Source organism: Hylobates moloch, unplaced genomic scaffold, assembly GCF_009828535.3.
Source record: "Hylobates moloch isolate HMO894 unplaced genomic scaffold, HMol_V3 SCAFFOLD_2, whole genome shotgun sequence".
Lineage (NCBI taxonomy): Eukaryota > Metazoa > Chordata > Mammalia > Primates > Hylobatidae > Hylobates > Hylobates moloch.
In genome coordinates, this window is record NW_026652277.1 from 108,275,084 (window position 1) to 108,293,241 (window position 18,158).

The 18,158-nt window shown below is 37.1% G+C and overlaps 1 protein-coding gene across 4 annotated transcripts in view; it reads right to left on the reverse strand.

The window, feature by feature from the left end:
• MAP3K7 (mitogen-activated protein kinase kinase kinase 7) overlaps positions 1-18,158 on the reverse strand; it is a 74,526-nt gene that overhangs the window by 37,577 nt on the left and 18,791 nt on the right. For all 4 annotated transcript variants that reach the window (XR_004248347.2, XR_004248346.2, XM_032155434.2 and 1 more), the window contains exons 4-9: positions 11,559-11,604; positions 10,011-10,149; positions 6,429-6,553; positions 3,427-3,555; positions 2,029-2,159; positions 450-531 (exon numbers count right to left, since the gene is read on the reverse strand). Coding sequence is in view for 2 of the 4 variants with exons in the window: in XM_032155434.2 (XP_032011325.1) it covers positions 450-531; positions 2,029-2,159; positions 3,427-3,555; positions 6,429-6,553; positions 10,011-10,149; positions 11,559-11,604 (652 nt within the window). In the remaining 2 variants the exon portion in view is untranslated. The remainder of the gene's footprint in view (positions 1-449; positions 532-2,028; positions 2,160-3,426; positions 3,556-6,428; positions 6,554-10,010; positions 10,150-11,558; positions 11,605-18,158) is intronic.

The following is an 18,158-nucleotide window of genomic DNA, read 5'->3' on the forward strand; positions in this document are numbered from 1 at the left end:
CCCACTACTACTTCATATTTCAGAAAACTAAGGAACTTTTAACATAGCTTCTTAAATCAGAGTCTCTGTAGAAGAGAACAAAAATTAGGGTGTTCATGACGAAGAAACGTGTTAAATACATTTACAATAATTTCTAATACTACTTGATCTAGTAGTATCCATGTAAAAGTTATTTTTCAAGAATGACATTCACTGTAATACAATGTGCCATCTTTTTATTCATAATTATGTAGGAATTCCAAGACTTGGAAGCAGGTCTTCAAAAACTCTTTAATCAGGGTACCGACATGAAGAATGGCACACCTGTAAACTCAAATTGCAGTCAATCATATGAAATGAAGGAATTAAAATGCAAATGGGGACATTATTCATTACTTCTTGATTATAATTTCATGGGAATAGAGACGAAAGAAAAATCAAATCAATACTCTTCCAATCTATCCATTTACCTGTACTGGTGGCAGAGTTGCTCTGTCCTTCATCTGAATACTGACAAGGATACTGTAATGGCTCATCTGCTCCTGGAAAGTACTATATATAAAAAAGTAAACCACAGCTTAAAATTTCCTTAATACAAATTAAGTCCTGTTGATGTTTTATTTTCCCTAAGGTATATACTAAATTTGTAGGTGCCTAAGTTTTTTATTTTACAAAGATTACAATAATGTACTCTTGGATTTCAACTTTGATCAATGCCATGCACCTACCTAAGAATCTAGCTTACACTGGAGTCTAGACAGTCTTGAAGAAAACAGCAAATATTTCTCTAGAGAAACATATGCAATAAAATAGTATCATTTCTCATAATTATATAAAACATACTCATGTTCTCACAGTAGTGATGTAAACTTCCGGTGATTGTTAGTCTGATGACTGAGACTAGTATACCATAGAATAATTGTTAGAACATTTTAAATATTAAGAGGATAGATTATGAATGTCTTTCTACAAACTGGAGGCATAATACTCAAAGTATATGCTGGACAAAAATGTTAGAAGTTAGAGAAAAAAAGGAAATGTATTCTCCTCAAATTAGACAAAGCACAGAGAAGCAAAATTACAACTTCGATAACACATATCCCAAAGTTTTAAGTAATCTGACTACAGAGACTAAGTTGTTTTCTTATGCACACACCTTTAAGGCCTAGGGTTCTATGTATGACTGGTATCTAAATATGATGGTAAACTTTTAGTAGAATAGTTCAAGCTGCTTTGCCTAAGAAATTTTCAATAGATTGAATAAACAACGTTTTACCATTTAGGAAATCACTTAGTCTGTATTTAAGGAGATTGTAAGATTCTTCTACTGAACAAACTGTTTCAAAATTCAGGCACTTTCATAGATATGTGAACTTTTTAAAGCCAAGATATCACTTCACAGTTTTTGTTAATGTACCAAAAACCAGAGGCGTAAAATATTCCAAATAATTATAAAGGCGCTTGATTCATAGACTAGGAAAATTTGATAATCATTTAAAAGGGTTCTTCTAAACAGAAGAAAGTTTAACTTTTTACTGGGATATAAAAACCTGAAAATAGGCCAAATAGTAAGTCACTCAAATAAATGTGTCTGAGAATGCAACCTATTGCCTTGCATAAATGACTAAATGCTTGATGAAAATTGGTATCAGAAAAATGTAAAATTTAGTTTATCATGTATTGAAGTCATAATATTAATATAGCCAAGTCCTGTGATGGCTTTAGAGACCATCTATTTCAGTTTCTCCCACATTACAAATGAGGCAACAGGCCCAGAGACAAACACACTTGTCCACTAATGTAAGCAAAAAGAAAAAAGCAAGTCTAGAAACCTAGTCTAGCCATCTTTCCAGTGATAAAGAACTAGATTTTCCCTCTCAAAATAATGTTTCCTCTTCTGACTATGAGTAATAAATGCCCATTCTCACTTAGAAAACATAGTAATATATAAAGCAGAATATAGTAATAACATCCCTTTTAAAATTCCATTAAAACTCAGCACATACTAAATTCCCCTAAATCCAAAGCCCCTCAAAAGAAGGATTATACCCGCATCAAGTGAGTCATTATTTTCACAATTTCCTCCATTGAAGGGCGCTGGGAAGGATCTTTAGACCAACAACGAGTCATCAGGCTCTCAATGGGCTTAGGTAAATTTTTGATCAGTGGTGGTCGAGTACCTACAATTGAAAATTAGAGGAAGGGGGGAAGAATGTATTTACCCAAAGAATGATGCAAACTCTTTGTACATATTTCCAAAGCGGTATTTAGTTTACAGATCTTGTAGTTTAAGATCTATAACTTGGAGTAATAAAAGTGCTTTGTAATTTTATCAATTAACAAGTTAGTTCTTTTATTCTTTACTTCATGGACATTCAATTATTTACTGACAACTGATAGAAAGCAAGCTGTCCTGGTCAATGCTGAACAGTCTCCACAATGATACTAATGGTAGTAATATTAAAGGCAGTATAGGAAACTGGTAAAAACAGCTAAGATTACTCAGATGATGGTACTGTTTGATAAATTTATGAATGACCTAAATAATTAGGCAGACATTTGTTTTTATACTTGTGGAATAATGTAAAAAATGGCCATTAGTCACAATTATAAACAAGGCATAGAAATGAAATAACTAAGAGTGGCGCTAAAGTTAAGAAGGTAAGTAATTTTCCTTCATGAAAAGCTATTTTCCCAAGCAAATGTAAAGTAACTTTACTAATGAAGAGGATGCATTCTAACATCATATGTGGTTAAAAACAACATTACCAGAACTATAAAAGAAACAGGACGGATGCAAGGACATTGAGTCCGTAAGTCAATATGACTTAAGATATGAGCATTCAAGTCAGAAGCATCTGGATTTGAATCCCAGCTCTACCACTTACTAATCTTGTGACCTGAAGCAAGTTATTAACCTCTCTAGGCCTCAGTTTCCTAATCTGTAAAATGAGGCAACAGTACTCACCTTCTAAGGGTGGGTGAGAATATAAACAGGAAAAATATGTGAAGCATTATTATTCTTTGCTTTTTCTCCTTGATGAGGCCCTTGCTTCTTCAGGAGAAAAGGGCTATAACTCTCCAGTTATATTAACCATGTCAGAGATTTTACGTATGTATTTTTTAATTTTTTCCAGGATCCAGCCTGATGCTTCTCCCTAAGAGAGAGCCAACTGTCTAGGTTGTGTACTGATGGCCTTTCCCTAATCAGCGGAGCCAGTGAACATCCTCAGCCACATGTGGAGATCAGGACTACTCTCAATCCTGCTCTGCTGGACTCTGGGGCAGGGACAGGGCAGAGTCTGATAATAGTAAAGTAGTCTCTTAACAAAGAATTGTACATTTCAATGTTAGAGATAAATGATATTCTTTAGGGAGGGGGACAGGAGTAGTCTTCCAAGTAGAAAACACAAAAAGTACATTTAAGAAAAATTTCTTTTTACGAACCATTATGAACAGCCCACATGATTCGGAAAGCTGGGCCACCAATCTCATCAAAGGGTTTCCGACGCGTTATCACTTCCCAAAGAATAATACCCCAGCTGAAGACGTCACATTTTTCACTGTAATTACTACCTAGAAAAAAAAAGGTAGTATATAACCTAAAGACTATTTTTCCACATGACTTACAGAAACAATGGCTTAAATTTTGAGAATGGGTACCATGGATAAAAATGAGGCTGTCACATGTAGAACTAAGAAACTACTCTTTCTGAAGTACTTTGTCTTTCCAACAAGTATATTTTTAAATGAATTATCAACAATACACTAAAAAAATCTACTTCAGAAACTCAGTTATTTTCTATCTTTTCATCAAGAGGCATAGGACTTGACTTTTATGTATTTAGACTGATACTTTCTCTGGGGCAGAGTATGAAACATCTGTACATTCCTTTATGTTGTTTATTATTATTTTATTCTGAGACAGGATCTCACACTCTCATCCAAGCTGGAGCTCAGTGTAGCCTCAAACTCTTGGGCTCAAGTGATCCTCCTGAGTAGCTGAGGCTACAGGCATGTGCTGGCACAACTGGTTAATTTTTAAAATTTTTTGTAGAGATGGGGTCTTGCCATGTTGCCCAGGCCGGTCTCAAACTCCTGGGCACAACTGATCCTTCTGCTCTGGCCTACCGAAGCGCTGGGATCACAGGCATGAGCCATTGTGCCTGGCCTCCTTTCTGTTACATTTTAATCTTAAATTTTCTTCCCATTCTCTGACGGACAGCACTACTCTGCCATCAAAGCAGAAGAACTTTCTAATTTAGTGTTACAGTTTCTTCCTCAATATATGGTGAAGGGAAATTCTTAATTTGTAAACTTAAACATAAGTTGTAAGTAACGAAAATTATGGATAACCCGAGTTATACAGCAAAAATTTACAAACTAAGTAGGTGGTTGAATCAGCACAATAAGCACCCTTCATAATCTCCCAAAAACAAAAACTCAACCCACTGTAAGAATGAACAATTATTATAGTTATAGCTTTACATGCTAAGCAGTACACTGTAATATAGCACTACGACCATGCTACAATCTAATTTGGGCTACAGGTTGACTGACATCTTTCAGATATGAAGAAACTTACACAGCCTCAGTCTGCATTTTGTTGCTCTAGACAATTAAGGATTGTCTAGAGCAATAAAATTAATCTTTTGTATAAACAAATCTTTTTGCTCTCCACATATAGTAACATTAGATCATTTTAACTCACATAAAGGTATATTAAATAAGTAAATAATTTTAAAACAATGTCAAATGTATACATTCTGTATATAAAACAGGAGGCATTATTTAATCTTGTGTAATATAACACCCGATTATCCATTTATCATTAAATTGAATTTTAGGGCAAAAGAGCTCCACTCAGGTGACTAGTTGCATTGCAATTTCTCTTCCTCTGGGGTGGCTAAAAACAAACAGAAAACCCTTTAAAGTCATCAAAACTAAAAGAAATTAGCTATAACCGGAGTCTGATTAACTGAATGTATCTGAATTTTATGGGCATTCACACTTCCTAACATACAAATCACACACCGTCAGTTCAACTTCTTTCATTTAAGATAATTTGATGTTTTTATACAGAAACCTAGCATATAATTTACAGACAACTCTTTTAGAACTTCAGTGACATATGGAGGTATAAAAGAAGGTAAACATATAAGCTTGACATTTATTTGTAATTCTTAGTATCATTTCTGTCCAATTACTTGCATTCTTTTTTTTTTTCTGAGACGGAGTCTTGCTCTGTCGCCCAGGTTGGAGTGCAGTGGCCCGATCTCGGCTCACTGCATGCTCCGCCTCCTGGGTTCACGCCATTCTCCTGCCTCAGCCTCCCGAGTAGCTGGGACTACGGGCACCCACCACCACGCCCGGCTAATTTTTTGTAGTTTTAGTAGAGACAGGGTTTCACTGTGTTAGCCAGGATGGTCTCGATCTCCTGACCTCAAGATCCACCCACCTCGGCCTCCCAAAGTGCTAGGATTACAGGCCTGAGCCACCGCGCCTGGCCTCTTGCATTCTTTTTAAGGCATCCTCATTTAAACTTTAGGGCTCTCAATTTTTTAATTGCTAGGAAATCAATACAAAAGCACAGTTAATTCTCATTATTCCTGGTATTTATGTTCTATAAAGTTTCTGAGAACACTGAATTAGTGAACACTGAATCATCACTCCTAGGGAAAATACAGGGGTAGGTTCCTGTGTGCCTCTGGTCACCATGTTTTTGTCAACTGATCAATATATAGCCTTGTTTCATGTGTGTTTCTGCTTAAAGACACCTTATTCATATATACTGTTGATTTATTACCATTGAACTCATAGCCAACATTTCTGTAACTCATGCCTGAATGAAGATAATTTAACACATGTATATTGTCTATTATACATCATAGCCTTCTTGTACTTAGGCAGTACTATGCTTGAGGGCCATTTTAAGTAGCAAAATTACCAACAAAAATCACAAAAATGAAAAAGGGCTCTAAACAGTACAAAAAGGACACCTGCTTACAGCATGAGAGCTGAAACAAGATGGAAGAGTGTTGTCTTGTTCAACCTCAGCTGGGAACATATGTTAAGATGACTCAAAATTTGCACTGCTCAGCGCATGCACACTAAATACATGAAAGCACTATCTGCAAATAACCATGAAAGCACCATGAATATTAATTTTGGGGTTACAAATAAAGGTTAGCAAATAGGCAATTTTGCAATTAAGAAATTGGTGAACAATGAGGATCAACTGTACATATGCTTGAACTTGCATAGAAGATTTAAATCTTACTATAAAATTTAGGATATAACACTATATTTAATATCCCCTTAGATTTCATTGTATACTTTATGTATTATGCAGAAATAAAACCATGGAAATGGGGAAAATCTATAAAAACATACTGAATTCACAAGGAGTGAGGGAGATTATCAAACATACCATACTTTTGCCATTTTACCTTCAAAAACTTCAGGTGCCATCCAAGCGGCACTCCCCTTGTTATTGGTCATGTGTGTCTGAATGTCACAGGCTGTACCAAAATCACAAATTTTTAGAACTGTCCCCCCTGCAACCAGCAGTAAGCTGTTTAAAAAAACAGAAAACATCAAAAGTTACAAGGCCAACATTTTATTCTACAATAAAAGAAGAGACATATGTGGAAATGGAAAAGGTTAAGCAAAATGAATGTTACCATTCAACTTCTGTGAAATGACTAATTTACTTGGTCACTATAAAAGCCTGATAGTTCAGAGAAATATAAGCAAAAAATAATTGACGATAACCTAGCTCTCTTTGGAAGGCTGCTAGACTCACATTCTGATGTCTTCATCTCTAGCTCCAAAATCTTTCCTGATCATACTTCTCTCTGGCCAAAATAAAATGTGGGGTTTAAAAAACTTCTATTAGGTCAACATTATGGTATCCTGAAATGGGAGTTTAATCATAAATATGTATTACTTAAAAAATAGTAACACTATATAATTGAAAGAAAATAAGCCAATGTAGAAGGAAAAAAAGTCTTTATTTTGAAGATACTTCTAAAAATGTTCAATCCCAAAATCATTTTTGTGCTTAGACTATGTATGTGTGGGAGGAATACAAATCTATTATAGCTAAAATGACCTAATGAGAGATTTCTGGAAAATTTTCTGAACTTAAGATTCGGACTTTCCTAGGTGTACTATTACCCAACTACAGTCACCAAGTAGCATACTCTTACTTACAAGCTTTTGCTTTTCATGACAAACAGAAATAGAAATGGGTAATATAATTTGCACCATCATCACATTGTAGTAATATCCAATAGCAGTACATAGGAATTCATTTTAATTACAAGTTTTATAAACTTTTTATATCTGGAGAGATTATTTGGAAATTTCTTCTCTTTTAGTCCAATGTGACTAAAATAAGTCAGATAAACTACTGTGCACAGTTCCATAATACCAAAAAGACTCTCACAATCATTCCAGTGAAAAGAACGCTAAATGCAGTATACCTCTATATGTACTTCAACAAAACTTTTTTCCCGCATCTCAATGTCCTTGTTCAAACTCTTATACTTTTTACCCAAGAAAATTATAAGAACTCTGTAACTAGTTTCCTTGTTTCATACTGGTATATTCAAGATATCAAGATAATTTCTGATGATTCAAGATAACTTTCCTGAATGAGTTTTATGCTAGCACTCCTTTACTCAACTTCAAAAGTTCACCAGCCTTGAACAGAAAATTCAAGGCTCACTGAAATGTGAACTTAAATTATATTTGTAGGCTTACTTTCACACTGTTAAGATTAAAAACTCATTTTAATTTCTAATGTACATGTGAATAAACTTGCAAAAGATAAAATACAAGCACAAGCACAACTTGATAGTGTATAAAACACCTCCCTAGATCATCAGGTACCTTTTTTAGATACCATTTTGAGGAACTCTTCCTGACCACAGAATCTGTAGGTTTTCCATTGACAATAAGATATAGCAGGTATTGGCCGGGTGCAGTGGTTCAGGCCTGTAATCCCAGCACTTTGGGAGGCTGAGGCGGGCGGATCACGAGGTCAGGAGATCGAGACCATCCTGGCTAACATGGTGAAACCCTGTCTCCACTAAAAATACAAAAAATTAGCCAGGCGTGGTGGCACATGCCTGTAGTCCCAGCTACTCAGGAGGCTGAGGCAGGAGAATTGCTTGAACCCTGGAGGCGGAGGTTGCAGTGAGCTGAGATCCCACCACTGCACTCCAGCCTGGGCGACAGAGTGAGACTCTGTCTCAAAAATAAAATAAAATAAAATAAAATAAAATAAAATAAAATAAAATAAAATAAAATAATAAAAATAATTTAAAAAGATATAGCAGGTATTCATGTATGTCCAATTGTATATAAAAGCATAGCCATTCCAAAGAATTTCTTTCACCCCGTACTTTCTGAATTAGAATCAATTCTGATTCTAAAGTCCAACTTGTATACCAAGGGCTCCAAAGATGATTTGCAAGATGAATCCAATCATGGAGAGGCCTGGAATAAATGACCTAGACCAGACCTTCTGTAAATATGTTAATGGTATTTACTAGCAAAAGGAGAATCTCTATCTACAAATGATTTTAGAAGGATATATCTGGTCTAACTAGGTTGATTAAATAAACCTAAAATTTATGGGGTGTAGTTGGATGAAGATTAGGGATAGTCATTTAAACTGTGTAATTAGTACAATGTAAAAGATGTTAGAAAATGGAAATGACTTCCTTTTGTAAGATATTTCTCCATATATTGTTCAATAACTAATCATTTATTCCAAAGCCAAAACACACCGTAACGAGGAGAAAAGGGGTACTTTTGGGTGTTGTATCAGATGCGTTCAGACTCTTTTAGGAAAAGAATGCTTTGGCTGTATCTGATGCTTGCCTATATCCTTTGGATCATTTGTCAATTTGTTGCTGGTTAAGAGCTGTGATTCTCATGAGTTTGCTTTAATAATTCAACTCTGTTAATATAGTGGAAAAAGGATGACTGAATATTCACAACCAAGAAAAAAAAGGCTAAGTGATTTCTTCATTAGTTAAGGCAGGTAACTAAGATAATAGCCTCAGGAAAACATTATTTTATCAGTGACCTGGGGAAACACAAATCAGTTTAAGTTTGGGAGTAGAGATAAGATACACTAGCAAGAACAGTGATTCTAAGAGTTGGAACCTATGTAGAGTATATCAGATTAGACCTGAGAGTGACAAGTTACACCCAGAAGGGATGTTTTAATGCTTTAACCAGTATCAAGAGAATGAAATAACTGAAGACTATACTGATTTCCTAAGGGAAACCTCTTCTGTAAAGACTAATGTGCTGGGGTGGGAGCTTGGGGGAGGGTAAAGAAGATACGTAGAGACTATTTTTACTCTGTTACAGGTGCATAAAAGAAAAAAAAGAGAGAAAAGGAAACAATACGTTTTATGTGTATGTTTTCTTTAACTGAATACCTATACAAACAAAACTCCCAAAGTTTTAGTCTTTTAAAATACTTATCTAAGGAATTTATAAGTTTTTAAAGTCCCAAGTATTCACATTATGAAGAATCCAGAATATTTTCAATTTCTACCCAGATGCCAAGAAATGCCCTTTTACTTTCCTCTGAAAGAGCAAGTAATAACAACTCTGCAAATTTCTGTAGAATGTTTATGTGCTAGGTGTTAGGGACACAGCAAGAAAAACGTCAGACCTATCTCCGCCCCCAAGGAATTGTCTAACAGCAACATTATATACTGCAGGCACAAAATGAGATTTTTATAGGCTAACAGATTCTAGAAGTATGCTAATCTAAGGTAGAGGTTACCAAAAATAAAAATCCCACTAAAGACAACATCTAAAATACAAGCTTAGATAAATGACTAAATGATGAAGGTGAGTTAAAAGTAAATATTGAGTAAGCCAAATAGAGAAAAGAGAAACTCCTGTACAATAATGAGCTTGAATTAGAGAGTGGGTTGGGGGTGGCGAGAGTGAGAGAGAAGGAGGAAGGGGCTGAGGGGTGTCACATTATTATAACTTACTTTGGTGGTTTCAGGTCCCTGTGAATGAGCGCTTTGGGTTGCATGCTGTGAAGATAAGCCACTCCTTGGGAACACTGTAAACACCAACTCATTGCGTGGGCAGCAGTGTAATATGGCAATGGTTCAGCACCATGCAGCACTGCGAAAGAAAGGCACAAACTAAAAAGAACTTTATTGCATATAACAAAAGACACAATGTGAATGCAAGCACTATCAGAACACATGACTGGGTATTTTTCTATATATACATATGCTCCATCAGTCCTGCTTTTAATTTTTTTCTTTCTTTTTTCTTTTTGTTTTTTGAGATGGAGTCTTACTTTCTCTCCAGGCTGGAGTGCAGTGGTGCGATCTTGGCTCACCGCAACCTCCACCTCCTGGGTTCAAGCAATTCTCCTGGCTCAGCCTCCTGAGTAGCTGGGACTACAGGCGTGTGCCACCACGCCCAGCTAATTTTTGTATTTTTAGTAGAGACAGGGTATCACCATGTTGGCCAGGATGGTGATCTTGATCTCTTGACCTCATGATCCGCCTGCCTCGGCCTCCCAAAGTGTTGGGATTACAGGCGTGAGCCACCACGCCCGGCCTTTTAATTTTTTTTCTAAATAAAAAGGATGAAAATATCTAATAATTTTGAGTGGATAATTGCCATAATATTAACATTTAATAGTACACCTATTAAATGTTATTCCTACATTCAAATAAAATCAATATACATTACCACACTTTTTCAAACAGATAAAGACTTTTATAAAGTAATATAAATTATGAGCACTCTTATGGCACACTACTACAAGAGAGAGGCAGAGAATAGTACAGAAAGAAACAAAACAATGTGTATCAAGATGTTTGCACCTGTATTTTCTGTAATGGCTAAAAACCAGAAGTAGTTCAATCAAATAAAACAATGGGGTATTAGATATCCATCAACAATGATGAACACATGGGCAGTAAATATAAGTAAAAGTTTACATAAAATAATATTAATTAAAAAATAAAATGGAACAATTTGTTCTATATAACTGGGGATACAAGAGACAATACATTTCTGCATATGGTTGGTATTTTTAGGATAAAAGAGCTCTGTTCTACAAAGGTAACTACACAAAGTTTTTTTTCATTGCTACAAATAAAAGGTTGTGTGAAGTGAGTTTTCACAATTTTTTTGAAAAAAAGAAAAATAAAGCAGAGTGAAATGGAAATATGGTTAAATAATTCTAAAATAAGGAGGCTCAAAGTTATGAGAGGACAAAAAGAAAAAAAATCTGAAGATATTTTAAAATCTATTTAAAAAGTAAACTTTTACTTAAATGCTTTTAATGAAATGCAAAGTACCATCTACTTAAAAAATTGATAGACCTCTAAATTTCACATACTAATGTTATAGAATCTTATCTTTCCATTTTTATTCTTTAGCAGATTTTTAAACATTATGTCCTTTTGAGACTGACAGCAAATTGTGAAGAATGTTAAACAACTTAGGGTTTATATTAAAAGTTTTCAAATTATTTTTATCTACTAGATAAAGACAGGTCTAATAACACTCACCATTATATAAAGAGCCCCCTTCAGCATATTCCATCACAAGACACACCTAAAGGAAACATATACCAGAAGCATTAACCAAGAAGCTCCATCATCTTAGGACCTTTGAGAGATAATTTAATTCACTCCCCTGATTTTACAGATATATTAAAAATCATTCTTTTGGCCCCTAGTATGTGAATAGTACTAGGGAAGGAAAAGGTATCTATGACCTAAGACTGTCTTCTAGGAGTCCACTAAATGTGAAAATGTATGTAAAATACAATCACAAGATATTCTGGGGACTTTCTCCAGTGCCAGTAAGTAGGTGCTGCCACAGGATATCAAAAGCCTCATAAGAAGATGAGGTTATTGGACAAAATCACTTAAAACAACTCTTCTGATACACTGTTTTGCTAAAAGACTAGAAACAAGTCAAATGAACAAACTATAACTGTTCTTTCAGAAATACATCTAAGATAGTAGATCAAAATAGCTACATAGGAGGCTCCAAGATGGCCAAATAGGAAAAGCTCCAGTCTACAGCTACCAGCGTAAGCGACGCAGAAGACAGGTGATTTCTGCATTTCCAACTGAGGTACAGGGTTCATCTCACTGGGGCTTGTCAGACAGTGGGTGCAGCCCATGGAATGTGAGTCAAAGCAGGGCAGGGCATTGTCTCACCCAGGAAGCACAAGGGGTTGGGGAATTCCCTTTCCTAGACAAGGGAAGCCGTGACAGATGGTACCTGGAAAATTGCGACACTCCCACCCTAATACTGTGCTTTTCCAACGGTCTTAGCAAACAGCACACCAGGAGATTACATCCTGCGCCTGGCTCGGAGGGTCCCATGCCCACGGAGCCTCACTCACTGCTAGCACAGCAGTCTGAGATCCAACTGCAAGGCGGCAGCGAGGCTGGGAGAGGGGTGTCTGCCATTGCTGAGGCTTGAGTAGGTAAACAAAGCGGCCAGGAAGCTCGAACTGGGTGGAGCCCACCACAGCTCAAGGAGGCCTGCCCGCCTCTGTAGACTCCACCTCTGGGGGCAGGGCATAGCTGAACAAAAGGCAGCAGAAACTTCTGCAGACTTAAACGTCCCTGTCTGACAGCTTTGAAGAGAGCAGTGGTTCTCCCAGCATGGAGTTTGAGATCTGAGAATGGACAGATGGCCTCCCTCAAGTGGGTCCCTGACCCCCGAGTAGCCTAACTGGGAGACACCTCCCAGTAGGGGCAGACTGACACCTCATACAGCCGGGTGCCCCTCTGAGATGAAGCTTCCAGAGGAAGGATCAGGCAGCAACATTTGCCATTCTGCAATATTTGCTCTTCTGCAGCCTCCGCTGGTGATACCCAGACAAACAGGGTCTGGAGTGGACCTCCAGCAAACTCCAACAGACCTGTAGCTGAGGGTCCTGATTGTTAGAAGGAAAACTAATAAACAGAAAGGACATCCACATCAAAACCCCATCTGTACGTCACCACCATCAAAGACCAAAGGTAGATAAAACCACAAAAATGGGGAGAAACCAGAGCAGAAAAGCTGAAAATTCTAAAAATCAGAGCGCCTCTTCTCCTCCAAAGCTCCTTGCCAGCAACGGAACAAAGCTGGACGGAGAATGACTTTGATGAGTTGAGAGAAGAAGGCTTCAGACAATTGGTAATAACAAACTTCTCCAAGCTAAAGGAGGATGTTTGAACCGATCACAAAGAAGCTAAATACCTTGAAAAAAGATTAGCTGAATGGCTAACTAGAATAAACAGCATAGAGAAGACCTTAAATGACCTGATGGAGCTGAAAACCATGGCACAAGAACTATGTGACACATGCACAAGCTTCAGTAGCTGATTTGATCAAGTGGCAGAAAGGGTATCAGTGATTGAAGATCAAATGAATGAAATGAAGCGAGAAGAGAAGTTTAGAGAAAAAAGAGTAAAAAGAAACAAACAAAGACTCCAAGAAATATGGGACTATGTGAAAGGACCAAATCTACATCTCATTAGTGTACCTGAAAGTGATGGAGAGAATGGAACCAAGTTGGAAAACCCTCTTCGGGATAATCCAGGAGAACTTCCCCAACCTAGCAACGCAGGCCAACATTCAAATTCAGGAAATACAGAGAACTCCACAAAGATACTCCTCGAGAAGAGCAACTCCAAGACACATAGTTGTCAGATTCACCAAAGTTGAAATGAAGGCAAAAATGTTAAGGGCACCCAGAGAGAAAGGTCGGGTTACCTACAAAGGGAAGCCCATCAAACTAACAGTGGATCTCTCAGCAGAAACACTACAAGCCAGAAGAGAGTGGGGGCCAATATTCAACATTCTTAAAGAAAAGAATTTTCAACCCAGAATTTCATATCCAGCCAAACTAAGCTTCATAGGTGAAGGAGAAATAAAATCCTTTACAGACAAACAAATGCTGAGAGATTTTGTCACCAACAGGCCTGCCTAACAAGAGCTCCTGAAGGAAGCACTAAACATGGAAAGGAACAACCAGTACCAGGCATTGCAAAAACATGCCAAATTGTAAAGACCATCAAGGCTAGGAAGAAACTGCATCAACTAATGAGCAAAATAAACAGCTAATATAATAATGACAGGATCAAATTCACACATAACAATACTAACCTTAAACGTAAATGGGCTAAATGCTCCAATTAAAAGGCACAGACAGGCAAATTGGATAGAGTCAAGACTCATCTGTGTGCTGTATTCAGGAAACCCATCTCATGTGCAGAGACACACAAAGCCTCAAAATAAAGGGATGGAGGAAGATCTACCAATCAAATGGAAAACAAAAAAAGGCAGGGGTTGCAATCCTAGTCTCTGATAAAACAGACTTTAAACCAACAAAGATCAAAAGAGACAAAGAAGGCCATTATATAATGGTAAAGGGATCAATTCAACAAGAAGAGCTAACTATCCTAAATATATATGCACCCAATACAGGAGCACCCAGATTCATAAAGCAAGTCCTTAGAGACCTACAAAGAGACTTAGACTCCCATACAATAATAATGGGAGGCTTTAACACCCCACTGTCAACATTAGACAGATCAATGAGACAGAATGTTAACAAGGATATCCAGGAATTGAACTCATCAGCTCTGCACAAAGTGGACCTAATAGACATCTATAGAACTATCTATCCCAAATCAACAGAATATACATTCTTCTCAATACCACATTGCACTTATTCCAAAATTGACCACATAGTTGGAAGTAAAGCACTCCTCAGCAAATGTAAAATAACACAAATTATAACAAACTGTCTCTCAGACCACAGTGGAATCAAACTAGATTCAGGATTAAGAAACTCATGCAAAACCACTCAACTACATGGAAACTGAACAATCTGTTCCTGAATGACTACTGGGTACGTAACGAAATGAAGGCAGAAATAAAGATGTTCTTTGAAACCAATGAGAAGAAAGGCACAACATACCAGAATCTCTGGGACACATTTAAAGCAGTGTGTAGAGGGAAACTTTTAGCACTAAGAGAAAGCAGGAAAGATCTAAAACTGACACCCTAACATCACAATTAAAAGAACTAGAGAAGCAAGAGCAAACACATTCAAAAGTTGGCAGAAGGCAAGAAATAACTAAGATCAGGGCATTACTGAAGGAGACAGAGACACAAAAAACCCTTCAAAAAAAATCAATGAATCCAAGAGCTGGTTTTTTGAAAAGATCAACAAAATTGATAGACCACTGGCAACACTAATAAAGAAGAAAAGAGAGAAGAATCAAATAGACACAATAAAAAAATGATAATGGGGATATCACCACCAATCTCACAGAAATGCAAACTACCATCAGAGAATACTATAAACACCTCTATGAAAATAAACTAGAAAATCTAGAAGAAATGGATAAATTACTGGACACATACACCCTCCCAAGACTAAACCAGGAAGAAGTTGAATCCCTGAATAGACCAATAACAGGCTCTGAAATTGAGGCAATAATGAATAGCCCACCAAACAAAAAAAGTCCAGGACCAGATGGATTCACAGCCGAATTCTACCAGAGATACAAAGACAAGCTGGTACCATTCCTTCTGAAACTATTCCAATCAATAGAAAAAGAGGGAATCCTCCCTAACACGTTTTATGAGGCCAGCATCATTCTGATACCAAAGCCTGGCAGAGATACAACAAAAAAAGATAATTTTAGACCAATATCCCTGATGAACATCGATGCAAAAATCCTCAATAAAATACCGGGAAACTGAATCCAGCAGCCCATCAAAAAGCTTATCCACCACAATCAAGTTGGCTTCATCCCTGGGATGCAAGGCTGGTTCAACACACACAAATCAATAAACATAATCCATCATAAAAACAGAACCAACAACAAAAACCACATGATTATCTCAATAGATAAAGAAAAGGGCTTTGACAAAATTCAACAGCCCTTCATGCTAAAAACTCTCAATAAACTAGGTATTGATGGGACGTATCTCAAAATAATAAGTGCTATTTATGACAAACCTACAGCCAGTATCATACTGAATGGGCAAAAACTGGAAGCATTCCCTTTGAAAACTGGCACAAGACAAGGATGCCCTCACTCACCACTCCTATTCAACATAGTGTTGGAAGTTCTGGCCAGGGCAATCAGGAAGGAGAAAGAAATAAAAGGTATTCAATTAGGAAAAGAGGAAGTCAAACTGTCCGTTTGCAGATGACATCATTGTATATTTAGAAAACCCCATCGTCTCAGCCCCAAATCTCCTCAAGCTGATAAGCAACTTCAGCAAAGTCTCAGGATACAAAATCAACGTGCAAAAATCACAAGCATTCCTATACACCAATAACAGACAAACAGAGAGCCAAATCATGAGTGAACTCCCATTCACAATTGCTTCAAAGAGAATAAAATACCTAGGAATCCAACTTACAAAGGATGTGAAGGACCTCTTCAAGGAGAACTACAAACCACTGCTTAATGGAATAAAAGAAGACACAAACAAATGGAAGAACATTCCATGCTCATAGGTTGGAAGAATCAATATCGTGAAAATGGTCATACTGCCCAAGGTAATTTATAGATTCAATGCCATCCCCATCAAGCTACCAATGACTTTCTTCACAGAATTGGAAAAAACTACTTTAAAGTTCATTCGGAACCAAAAAAGAGCCCGCATTGCCAAGACAATCCTAAGCCAAAAGAACAAAGCTGGAGGCATCACGCTACCTGACTTCAAACTATACTAGAAGGCTACAGTAACCGAAACAGCATGGTACTGGTACCAAAACAGAGATACAGACCAATGGAACAGAACAGAGCCCTCAGAAATAATACCATACATCTACAACCATCTTATCTTTGACAAACCTGACAAAAACAAGAAATGGGGAAAAGATTCCCCATTTAATAAATGGTGCTGGGAAAACTGGCTAGCCTTATGTAGAAAGCTGAAACTGGATCCCTTCCTTATACCTTATACAAAAATTAATTCAAGATGGATTAAATACTTAAATGCTAGACCTAAAACCATACAAACCCTAGAAGAAAACCTAGGCAATACCATTCAGGACATAGGCATGGGCAAGGACTTCATGACTAAAACACCAAAAGCAATGGCAACAAAAGCCAAAATTGGCAAATGGGATCTAATTAAACTAAGGAGCTTCTGCACAGCAAAAGAAACTATCATCAGAGTGAACAGGCAACCTACAGAATGGGAGAAAATTTTTACAATCTACCTATCTGACAAAGGGCTAATATCCAGAATCTACAAAGAACTTAAACAAAAATACAAGAAAAAATCAAACAACTCCATCCAAAAGTAGGCAAAGGATACGGACACTTCTCAAAAGAAGATGCTTATGCAGCCAAAAGACACATGAAAAAATGCTCATCATCACTGGCCATCAGAGAAATGCAAATCAAAACCACAGTGAGATACTATCTCACACCAGTTAGAATGGCGATAATTAAAAAGTCAGGAAACAGGTGCTGGAGAGGATGTGGAGAAATAGGAACACTTTTACACTGTTGGTGGGACTGTAAACTAGTTCAGCCATTGTGGAAGACAGTGTGGCAATTCCTCAAGGATCTAGAGTAGAAATACCATTTGACCCAGCCAGCCCATTACTGGGTATATACCCAAAGGATTATAAATCATGCTTCTATAAAGACACAGGGACACGTATGTTTATTGCGGCACTATTCACAATAGCAAAGACTTGGAACCAACCCAAATGTCCATCAATGATAGACTGGATTAAGAAATTGTGGCACATATACACCATGGAATACTATGCAGCCATAAAAAAGGATGGGTTCATGTCCTTTGTAGGGACATGGATGAAGCTGGAAACCATTATTCTGAGCAAACTATTCCAAGGACAGAAAACCAAACACCCCATGTTCTCAAATAGGTGGGAACTGAATAATGAGAACACTTGGACACAGGTTGGGGAACATCACACACTGGGTCCTGTCGTGGGGTGGGGGGATGGGGGAGGGATAGCATTAGGAGAAATACCTAATGTAAATGATGAGTTAATGGGGGCAGCACACCAACATGGCAAATGTATACATATGTAACAAACCTGCACATTGTGCACATGTACCCTAGAACTTAAAGTATGATAAAAAAAGATATCAAAA